The 12,294-nt window shown below is 36.9% G+C and overlaps 1 protein-coding gene across 1 annotated transcript in view; it reads left to right on the top strand.

Moving 5' to 3' along the window:
- B3GNTL1 (UDP-GlcNAc:betaGal beta-1,3-N-acetylglucosaminyltransferase like 1) overlaps window positions 1-12,294 on the top strand; it is a gene marked incomplete at its 5' end in the record, with an annotated part of 114,514 nt that overhangs the window by 29,395 nt on the left and 72,825 nt on the right. Inside the window, one exon of the mRNA XM_084273515.1 lies at window positions 3,425-3,520. Coding sequence (XP_084129641.1) covers window positions 3,425-3,520 — 96 coding nt within the window. The remainder of the gene's footprint in view (window positions 1-3,424; window positions 3,521-12,294) is intronic.

Below are 12,294 nucleotides of genomic sequence, written 5' to 3'. Positions count from 1 at the left end.
TTATTAAAATGCTTTCCCTTCAATTTAAAAGCTGTAAGGAAATATTCAGTGAATATAAAAGCTCTGTTGAGACATGGAGGAAATAGGAAACAGTGTGCAGCAGCTTCTGACACCACACCTTACACAGGGGAACTGGAGGAAGCCATTTGTCCTCTAAATAATCCTGACCTTGATTGGATGAAGGAGCTGGTTTAAATGAGCCTTGCTTTACAGAAGCTGTATCAAAGGCTCAGGTTGAGTTACTCTGTTGGTGATGTATGTCTAGCAACCATGCAAGTCAAGAGTCCCAGGTACGAATCAGAGTCCTGTTGGGAGAGGAATGGTACAGCTTGAGAGCAGAAAAGGGTGGAAGGTTTTTTTGCTGAGGATCTAGAAATAATTTTGATTGTATAGCAATGATTTTAAGATTTGTATGTAAGACATCTCACTTAAGATGATGCTAAAAGACAGTCTTGAGTGGTATTGGTTCTGAAAATGAAAAGAAAGCAGGAAGTCAGTGTGCTGTGCAAACACATCTCACTGTTATGTTAGGTTAGAGGGAAGTGTGAACATTCTTACAAAATGTGAACTTTGTTATGCATTTGGAGTTATTTTCCTGCTGTGTTGCAAGATCAAAATGCAGCTGTTCTCAATAGCATGTATTTATACTGTTAAGTGTATTTTGCTCTGGTATCATTATAACTGAAAAATGTGGTTGAATGGTGCTTTACAATACAGTCTTCTGCAGGAGGGAGATCATTGCTTTTATGTGCCTCACTGATGGGCTTGATACAACCATAGAAGTCTTCAGAAAGGCCACAAAGTACCCCAAATGTGGTTTCTTTTTCGTTCATTTGCTCTTAAAGAAAGGAGTTGTCAGGTTGTTGTGGGTTTGGTTTTTTTTAATTAGGAAGAGGATGAGTGAAGACAGTGATTCAATTTGCTTGTAAAAGAACAGATCTTAGGGATAATTAGCCTTCTTGAAATAAATACTTGAGTTGTGTGTATAGGTAGCATGTTTAAATAATTTTTAAAATATAAAACAAGTATAGGATTGCTAAGTATGTATTATGATATTTTATTGTCTAGATAATGGTACTACTCTGAGTGTGTGAGGAAGAAGAAATTAGAGTGAAATCTTAACCTCATTGTTACATTAACTTCATTCATCAATGCCTGCCTACTAGAACTTAAACTAGAAAAGAGGAAGAAAAGCCAAAGGTATGAGGAAGAAGACATGGTATAGTAAATATTTAGAGAAATGAGGAAATTTAGAGAAATAAGCATGAGGATTCTCAGAAAATTTGGTGGGGGTAAAATTATATTTTGCATTGTCTTCATTTTTTCCAGCAAGTAGCTTTTCTTTCACATACTAATTCTCAGCATTGGTTTTACTGTTCTTCCTTTTTAGTATTCATTGGAATTAGAGTAAAAATTTTGTTAGTGATTGCAAAATGGAAGTTTTTGAAGTCTTACTTTGAAAATTCATGGACCAAGAGTCATCGACTGTGCCCTCTTTACTCACAGAACCCATCATATGGCTGCCAGGCTTCAGATTGGCTCTGATTGAAAACCAGTTTTTTAGAAAAACAGATTTGAGATGCTCCTTTTTCTCTAACCTCATCAAAGCTGTGATTTTGTATTTGTTTAAAACAAGCTTAGGCTGTAACTATTTAAATAAAGAAACTGAATTTTCTGTTATAGGATACCTTTTGAGAAAAAAATGCTGTGTAATTTTTCCATTCTGACTTTCATGCTTAATTTTGTAAAGTGTCTTTGTATGTTATAAATGCTAGGATATGGAAGAGAAGACAGCCTGTCTTGGTTAATGAATACTGGACAGAGTGCTGTAAATAATTCTATTCTTAAATAAAAATCATTCTTACGGAGCAGAATATATGTACATCTGATGCAACTTCTGTGAAGTTTTTATATCTGCAGAATGCCTTCTTTGAAAAGGACCTGCAAACTCTTCTAATTGATATTCAATTTAAAAGAATTTTGGATTAACCTTCTGAATGTGTTTTAGTTGTACTGAGGTGTAATTCAGGAGAAAGTTAGGATAGGGATTGAAGTTCTCCATAGTAATTAGTAGTTGTCATTGAGGAAAAGTTTCATATAAATGCAAAATAAGCATGATAAGCAAATTGAAATTTGTTTTTTTTTCCTCATGTTTGTTGCTTTGTTTGTATTTGATCATACTCTAAATTATGGTTTGTTGCCAGCAGTCCCCCAGCAAGATCTCTTCATGGTGTTTTTATTCCCACATCAGAAGTATTCATAACTGCACGTGCACAATTCTAGCCCGAATACTTGCATCTGTGTGGGGTTTAAAGCTCTGTTTACAGATACCTGAAAGATTTAAACTTGCTGTTCTCAGTCTAATCACTTATATTCCTTAGGAATGCTTAAGCTGGCAAAAAGTAAGTTTTCCACACTGTTCTTGAACAGAACTTGATTATTTGAAATTACTGTTCAGAGTGCTAATGGCTGCGATTCAGTGTTAATGCTCAATGAACAAACACATCCTCAACAAGAAGTACCCATCAAAAGCTGGAAAATAAATAGACAGTTATAGTATACAGGAGTGCAAAAGTTGGTATAAAACAGTATCAGTTTACTTTACATATCTAATGAAGTCCTGTCATACCCTGAAGATTAGGATGGACTGCTCCTAGGCAATGCTTCCTTGTCTAAGAGATTTATACACAGGTCAGTGTTTGTAAGAAATTGCCTTAATGTGTGTCTATGCAGTTAAATGTAATATGAAATCCCTCTAGTATGCTGTTTCTGATGCATATTGGAAGCTATTTGGTATGCCAGCAAGTGTTCGGAATATTAACATTCATATTTAACCTATACAGCTGCAAAAGGGTATTGGAGAAGACAAAAATGCTTGAATGGGTATGTAGTACTTCACCAAACAAATCAAAATAGGACATCTACTTTGTTCTACCATAAATGAGACAAATCAGAATACAGATTTTTTTCCTCCTTATTTTATATGAATTGTAAGTAATGTGAGGCATTATAGATGATGGTACAGTTGGTACAATTACCTGTTGTAATCCAAGTTCTAATTTTCATTTGCCAAACTTCAGCTCTTTTGTTTGAGATTTTGCATTCTAGATGTCTGCCTTTGGCTGACTTTCCTTTGAAAATTTCAACCAAATGGTTTAAATATTCCCAAGACTATATCTATTGGAAAGACACTTCTCAGTGTTATTTTTGTAGAGACCTTGTAAAAGTCTGTAGCTAGTTAACGTTTCAGCAGAGCAACTGTGACATATTATATTACATTATGAACACAGAAGGATTCTAATAAGGGCTGTATAGATAATCTTAGTCCTTGGACATCCCATGTTTTGAATGCTGCTTTTAGGATCTTGTTGCCATTTGTGTGTATATAGGTTTACACTATGTAATTTATCTCCTTTTGCTTTAGATCATTGGTTGTCAAGTCCGAAGAGAACCACTGGATGCTACTGAACGGTACACTCGTTGGATCAATAACCTGACTGAAGAACAGCTTCTTACACAGGTATTCTTGTTTCAGCTGTGACAGGAATTACAGCAGAAAAATAGGGCAAGAGGTTTATTCAGATGGATTTTTTTCGGCCATTAGCAATGCTTGATAGCTTACTGAGGTTATCAGTTTCTTATATTTAAGCACTAGTCTTTTCAATAAGAGACAAGTTTATGGTGTGTGTGGTCATTATGAAACAATGAGCTCACATCAAGTGAGAATGAAGCTTTCAACTTGAGGTACAGAGTGAGCCTTACATTTCTCATTGCTGTCTGTGGTTAAATGCATGGGCTTTCATGGTCTAATAATTAGGTTAGAGTTTTCTTTTAAAAAGGGGTATTTCAATGAAGAAGAACAGAAAATATTCTTGAGAGTAATTTCCCTTGCCCTGCAAAGTTAGGTACTGACTGCTTCCATATCTGCAAGTTTTGCTAGAGGTCATTTTGAAATAGCTATTCTTCAGGCATTAAACACTGGGCTCGTTATACATCTTTGTAAGAAAGATGCATCTTGTGCAACTGAAGATGACAGTTTTGGCAGAAAGAAAAGTTGTCTCGTTAGGCATGCAGCCAATGCTGAACTAAAAGAGACTTTGGCAAAAACAAGTTAAACTGTGGAAGAAATCAATCCAGCTTGTGGAGGAATGCGTGCACTGAGTATTACAAGAAATCTAATGGATGGGTAGCAGAAAACATCCCAGCAGGCATTAAGATGCAAGTATTTGGGGTTGGGTTTTGTGATGCTACGGTAGGAAGACATTTGCTTTTGATTTTCGTGGATTTAAATGGCTGAAAAGATTAACATACCCTTGTTTGTTAGACTTCAGTGTAAACTGTGTTGTGTTCCCCAAAGACATACATACTGGCTCTGGTATGGTCATTGTAACACAAGAAGTAATCTATAGACATTGTTTTAAAATCAGCACCAGTGTTACGGTTCCCTATAATTCACCAAGTGAAAGTAGTTACAGAAAACTCATTTTCAAATGAGGATGTGTGTCTTCTGGATGAGATGATTTAATATAGTGTTTCTGATAGTAGGCTGCAAATACAGTGACCTGGGAAGTCTTTTTCAGGCTTATGTGCATATAGCTATCTCTTAAAGCCTTAATCAAGGAGCATGTGCAATCCATTATTTTCACATGTGATTTAGATTCACACATTTTACAAAGAGATGAGCAATTTTGGAAAATATATTGGATCTGGAACTAGAATGCTGTATAGAAGAACTTGTACTACTTGTCCATGAGTTTATTAACAAGATGAAATTAATAGAATCACGTTATTTTTTAAAGCTTGTTACTTGTTCTCTACCAAATTTAAGGCAGAAACAGAAGTTTCTCAAAGACACTAGGTTTCTGAAAATTCTATGGAAGTATGAAGCCAGTTAGATTGTACTGCACCAGCTGAAGTTCACATGTCATTGCACACCACAGAATCTACTTGGACAGAGATTTTAGGTGCCCAATAGTCAGACAAGCAGTGATGCAGGTCTGAAGGACTCTTGACCTTTCTAACTCCGGTATTTAAAGAACTGCTTGATTTCCAGAACAGTGTGTATCAGTGTATGGCACCTCTTCTGCATCAGTGCCCATTCTCCTAAAACTCAGATAGGGAGGTAATTATTTTGCCTTTCCTTGGCTTAAAAAAGTATGGGGAGGAGGATGAATTAGGAGTAAAAAACCTATCTCAGCTGTTTTTCTAATAATCAGGATATGAATCAATTTTGCAAGGTTATGCCTGATTTGTCCCACTCCCCTGCCCTTGATACACTGTATATTTTATTTTGGATGTGCTTTTTTTTTAACCCCCCTCAGTAAATGAGCCCAAAGAAAACTATAATGATGGGCCTTCGCTAATGGATTTGTAGAATCTCTGGGAGGAGCAGTCCTTCAGGGAATTCGGGGAAATTGGCTTTAATTTACAGCATATTGTTTCCAGCAGTTTCCTGTAGTGAAAGAATGTTCAGCTTTTTTTAGCTGTTTCTGTACTCAGTGCCCAGCTTTCTTTCCCCAGTTACTTCTGTTGCATTTCTGTACCAAGCACATGGCAAATTATTCGTGCTGTAAATTGGGAAAACAAGCAACCAATTAAAAAAATAGCCAGTTGTCAAAATTGTGTAATCCCCTATCATAATGTTCATGTTATTAATCAAGTAACACCCTATAGCATTTAACTGCTTTACTAGACAGTGACTCAAGTCCAGTTTGAAAGAGGTGAGTGGTAGCAGATGTTTTCTTAGGTGGTTGGGTGGCTTTGCATGCCTTGATGCTGGCTGCTGATCTTGTATCACTTGAGTCAATACCAGACTTTTGGATCAAATGTCCATCCACTGTCCTCATGCTGAGAAGATCCTTCAATACAAAATGCTTCTAGCATTTTAAATTTCCTTTTCCCTTAGCCATGGCCTCTTGATGCTTACTCATCCATTAAATGTTTCTCTAAACAATTATAGTGTAACATTCCAAAGATGCTTTATGGTATGCGTGAAATTTCAGAATATGTAACCCAGAGAGTGTAGGGGGAGTAAGAGAGTACAAAGGGAGCATAATGACGAGAAAACAACTTAAAAAAAGATTAATATTTACTTATTTAAGGTTATTTTCTATGTAACTGATGGGTTATTAAAGCATGTTTTTTTTATGTATATTAAAATAAGCCTGAAAATAGTCCTGGTAGACTTGTTATCTTTCTGGCTAGTATTGGAAAAAAGAGGTAATTTTAATTGTTCAGTAAGTGCAGAGCACAGTGACAGATACAGGAAGAAAATGAGCAGTCAAATTAAGAGAACTGACTGCTTTGATGCTGGAGTAAGTGAAAAAACGTAGATTAAAACTAATCCAACAGGATATCTAAGTCTGAATTGTGCTTGAAATGTGAATGAAGTTTGATCATGTAGTATTCCTTGTACACTGGAAACTGTACTGTGCTGTGTAAGTCAAAACCTCTGAATGGTTTTAAGGTTGCATTAATCACACAAATATTTATACAAGTAGTTTTTAAGGGTTGTTGCTGACTATAAGTAATACAGCTGAGTTCTTACCCATGTCTGCTACACCACTACTGTAGGTTAGTTTAGTCTCACAGCCTGTGAAGTATTATATTCAGCCTGAAGTGTAATTCCATCTGACCTACCATTTTTCCTCCCCAAAGACTAGAGACTTCTGTGCTTTCATAGGGCTTTTCACTTGGAAAGCAGACAGAAGCTCAGAGTGATATGTGAGGAGACCCTTGCAAAAAGGAGTGGGTCCATGGCTGATATGACTGGACTGTCCTCATATAGAAAAATATTGGTCTTAACAAAAGAGGAGGATTATGTATGTCTGTTGTCCACTGCAATGTATCTATAGCTGCCTGATACTGATTATTCTTTTCAGATTATCTCAGAGCTCTTTCAGTTGGATCAATCTGGAAGTTTTCACAGGTGATTTGTGATTCTTACCAATAATCTGGCTGGGCCACCTGACTGGAGAACAGTAATCACTGTTAGAGTTTCATAACACCACTTCTCTGTGCTGCTGCAGGTGCCTGTTAAATTTGGATAACAAGCTGAAAGGAAAAGCTGTGCTTCTCTAGTTCCCAAGTCTTCCTATATTAGGGTTTAATTAATACTTGATAAAAGTTCATGCTACAAATCAGCATTTACTGCAGATGCTCCATTTGGAAATAGATCCAGCATTGTGTTTGAGGTGAGGGTGTAGCTTGTTCTGAAGGCAAGAAGGACCTGATAACATGGCTGGACCTTTTCCATAAATTCAGTATCACATTGTCATAATGTATCTCAGTGGGCAGCTTCTGCTTGGTAAAAAGCTGGTAGGAGCAGATTGCAGGTAGGGTGAATTTTCCAGGTGAGACACAGGTTGAATATCCCTGGCTTAGAGCATCTGTTTTCTCTGCTTGCAGACCAGAAAATTCCAGCTTTCTAAGTGTTACAGTTGGTTGTCAGTGTGTCAACTGAACTACTAACCCAGGTGGCAATCTGAGAGTGCGGATGTGCAGTGCCTGCTGTCAGTTTGGGTTAGCAAGGGCAGAAACTGGACACAGGGCAGAACTTTGACATGAATAAAACATGAGAAGGCTGATTGATATCCCCCTTGCCCCCCTGTATCTTTGCCACTATTAATGGCTAGCTTGTATTTGTTGTCTTTAAATAGATACTGAACACTTTCCTGGGTCTCTTCTCAGTGTTTCCTCTTCCATCACCCCATCACCCATGTTATCTAAAACTGTGTTGTAAATAGTGCAGGCCTGATGTTTTGCTACTGAGGGAAAGAGCTGAAGTCACAAAGGGGTTAATTACAGTAGATCGGACTGGTTTGCATGGGATTAAGCATATACCATAAAAGAAGTAAAACAATCGTCTGCTTCCTTTTGTGGTTGATCCTTTTTCTCATCTGGAGGAGAATGACATGAGCTTTCACAAGCTAGTCAGTGTTTATGTTTGAAAATGCTCATGGAGTTCTTGGGAGTTTAAGGAGAAGTGGTTTACCCACATCTGTGAACTTGAGGACCAATTAGAACTTCTTAGTGAGGCTTTATGGAAGGGCATCTCAGGGTCAGATATTTCTACTTTAGAAACAGGTTTTTAGTAATTCAGTAATGCATATGGCTTTTGCTTTGTGTGGTAGCAATTCTGCATGAGTTTAAAGCTGTACCGGAGACAAAAAAATGTTAAATAAGTTGGATTTTTCCTTTCCATATTTTGTTTGATAATTTGCACGCTTAGGCAAATCTTGAATGTGATCCATAATACATTATAATATTTAAATTGAACAGCAACATCATAATATAGTATAAGTGCAACTGGGATGTAGAATAAGTTTGGCTTTATTCCAGAAAGTTCTTGATGGATACATGTATGGCAGAAAGACCATGATATGATTTTGATGGATATTGAAATTAAGGATGTTGAAAAAAGTTTACCTCTGATTTGAGGTGTGATTTGTTCCAACTGAAGATTTTCTCTTGGTGTTTATGTAATTAATAATACCAATATGGAACGAGATGTGTTTACATCCTAAAAAACCCCGGGTTTTTTAGGACATTTAATGTAAAGAGATGGAGAGAGAATGCCAAATGTAAAGGAAAACCATCAAGGATTATATTTTCAGAAATGTGTAATTTGCATCATTTGTTTTTCAAGCTGTTATCGACATTTATGTCTTGTCAATACTTCTGAAAATTACTTTAAAAATAGGGCAAGACATTGAAGTACAATCAGGACTTGGTTATTACTGTAGCACTGCAGGTAGTGCCATGGATGGAACCAACTAATAATGTCAGGTTTCTGAACACTCCATTTATCAGAATACATGGACTCTGATCTCCCATGTTTATCCTGTTGTTACACCAGCTTACACATCAACAGCCTGTAATCTTCACTTTGGGCTTCTCACTGCCTTTTATAGCTTAAGGAAACCAACAGATCTAACACATCTTTTCTAACTCATAAGGGACAAAAGCCAGCTTTTGTTTTAAAATGATAGGTGAGATGTTGAAATAGCTGCAACAAGCCTACTCCAAATGCAGGTTTCCAACTGATTCAACAATGTTTATTTTTCAGTTGGTTCTCTACAGAGCAGATACACCCTTAACTTCCTGTAAGTTTCTTTCTTTGAACTTCAAAATCAAAGTACTCATCCCAGAAAAAAGGTTTTTTAGTGTAATAAAAATTAGTAATATTAAAAATAGTTTTAATGCAGTGCAGCTCCCTATTGTAACCTTATGTATAAGAAAAAGCTGCTGCTTTTTTTTTTTGTCTGGACACTGAACAGTTTTTCAGCCCTGCATGATCATGAGTTAAGTGTTGGAAAATATTTAGATGTTTATTGTTGGAAAATAACTTAGATCTTTGGTCTCAGCTTTTAGTACTGTGCCAGATTTTCAGGACAGCTCAGTAAATTCTGTAGTAACTGGGGTGGCTGAGTGTGTGAGTGTGGCAGTATTGTTTTCCATATTGCATAGTAGGTCTAAAGGCCAATTTGATTGATCATGGGAAAGATTTTGTTTCTTAACATTTTTTTACACTGGCCTCAGCCTGCCATGTTTGACATCTGTCTCTACAGTAGTTCTTGCTTGTCTGATTTTTTGAGTAGTTAAGGAAGCTGAGTTTTAAAATATTTACATCCCCCATATCCTCTCAGAAGTGTGAATGAACAGGACATGTTATGCTGTTAGGTTTGAGGCCTTTTTAGTTCTGCTTTCTAGTCAAGACTAACACCTTTTCAGTATAAGGATCCAGATTTAATGCTGAATATATTCTCAGTGCAAGTGTGACAAACTGGGACATGGGCTTTTTATTCTGTTTGTAGAGCCTTGGCCAAATGGACTGTGATTAGAAGTTCTTGAGCTGAAGTTATGCAAATAAAAAACCGAGCTTTTCAGAGCATTAGCTTGGATCAGCTCTAACAGTGAACAGTGTGCCCTTTTTCATGAAGAAGAGAGATTTGTCTATTCATTTATTCCAATGACACGATCTTCAGGATGATTAGCATACCTAGTTCCTCTAGCAGTAGTGCTTGTGTATGCAGCTCACATTTTGAGAACTAGTGTGATCACATGTAAGGGAGGTGGAGTAGGCATGTGCTTTGTGGTTAGCAGAGGGATAGTCAAGCCCTGGCCCAAGCGGAAATCTGAGCGGTTGCAATGCATGGGGTGTATAACAAGGAAGGAAATGGTCTTGCATCTGGCTTCTAGTGTAACTGTTGGTCCTTTGCCACCTCTCTGGATGAGTTGGTTTCTATGATGTGGGTGGATTTAACCTTTTGCATCACTTGCAATGACTGCTCAGGAAAAGGCAGCAGAGTGGAAATGTAAACCCAGCAGTTTTATACCCTTCACTTTACTGACTGAACACCTTAGTGCCATTGAAAATTCTGATGGGAAACAAAAGGTGATGGCTTAGTAGTTGCTGCAAATCAGAGTGATTTTTTTCTGGACCTACTGAAATAGAAAAGCAAATGTTACCAGACTTTTTTTTTTTTTTACTAGAGAAATTTGAAGTATTTTCCAGTATTTTCCAATCACTTATGCTTAATGTTGAATTTATTGGAGTAGATATTAAGCATATTTGTCAACATAAAAGATAGGTATTCATAAAGTTTGTACAGTAGAGGGAATTTTCAGGCAAGCAATTTCTTAGCATGCCAGGAGGGCTATATTTATTTTGGCTAATTCTTTGCATAGGTGTACCCTAAAATGTGAGAATGAAATAAATAATGAGCATAGTAATCTCAGGGTTATATAAAGTGGTATAGACAAATTAAGACAAACCCTTGGTGTTTGAACAATGGTTTCAATTTTACTTAAAATAGTGCTTTAATCTTTGGCACTTTGGATGGTTTATTCTGCCACTACAGACAGAAGAGGTGTGCTGTCTGTAATGTATCTTGTTAAGCTTATAGAAGGTTTATTGGTTTATCTAGCTGAGGAGGGATTTGATGCCAGAATGTGATACTAAAAACCCTTATGTGGGTTCACTTGTATACAAGTGATTTGTATCAGTGTAGCTCATAGTTACATTGTAATTACCTACAACTTTTATGCAAATATAGCCACAACTCTGCACTGCTGTAATTACACTAAAAGAGGTGCAAGTCCCTGTAGCTTACCATTTCTTACAGGAAAATGTTTATGCTTTGTGTAACATGTTGGATTGATGCTCTGATGTAATGTATTCCTAATGGTTTTTCATTCTCCTTGTACTCTCCATATCTGAGTCATTTGCTATTGTATAAGCATATAACAAGACAATATGATTGATGGGAGGTCAAATCCTAAGCAATGACTCTTAAAATGTGTATTTTTGGTTTGTTTGTATTTTTGTAAGTCAAACCACAGCATGTTATACAAATGAATCTTCCCCAGCCACTTAAGCACAGATAAAATCTGTGCTAGATGTACTTTGTGTGCCTTTGCTTTGATTTCTGCCTCATCTGATGTTCACGTTCTTTACTTGCTTCTCTGTCATTCCCTGTCCTTTTGAAGCACCTTTGATGCAGAATTGTGAATAGAGCAAAAGTCATAGGTGCTTAATGTCACATGATACTTTTTATACACCTTAATTGACATTTATTTTGAACACACATGCCAGACTTTTTAATTTGTCTGAAACCCATCTGTTTCTGAATTTGGGGGAACTTTGGGGCTGTATTGCCAATCTCATAGTATGTTTTCTTCCATGTGTCCTGAAGCTTTTTGCTAGTTTCCACTGCAGACTTTTAGAGTTGGTTCTGATGACTCTGACAACATTCAGCAGCTTTCACTTTCCCAGCTCACTCTCAGTTTCACCTCTACCCCCAAACAATTTTGTCTTTCCTTGCTGCTTCACAAGAGAGCCACAAATTCACCACATACTTAAATGCTCATTCATTTTGCAAGAGGCAAATTGCTTAGCAGTTTCTAATGAAGAAATTTAAATGTAACCAACCATGAGTGCAAGAAAGTAGTGTATTAACATCTTCATGATCAGCAGGAAACAGTGCTGTATCCATGAAAGGCTCTATCTATTGAGTCAAAGGCTTGGGGAAAGAAGGGAAATGGGTCGTCAGGTAGACAGTTGTATTTAAAGAGGTTTTAATGTTTCTGAGAGAAACCAGACTCTACAGGTCTACAGAGGTCTGTGAAGTGATGCTGAACTAAATGTGCTCATAGTCTTTGATATGCTTCATTTAGAGCACTGCCAGGCCAGAAGGGTAGCACTGAACCCAAGCTAGCAAGAAGCAGGCTTAACTCTCACTGATTTACATCTGGGAAATTTCAGGGAAATTCTCAGCTTTATTATAATAGAAG

The sequence above is a fragment of the Gallinula chloropus genome (genome assembly GCF_964237585.1).
Source record: "Gallinula chloropus genome assembly, chromosome: 20".
Classification (NCBI taxonomy): domain Eukaryota; kingdom Metazoa; phylum Chordata; class Aves; order Gruiformes; family Rallidae; genus Gallinula; species Gallinula chloropus.
This window is presented reverse-complemented; position numbering and strand designations above follow the sequence as displayed.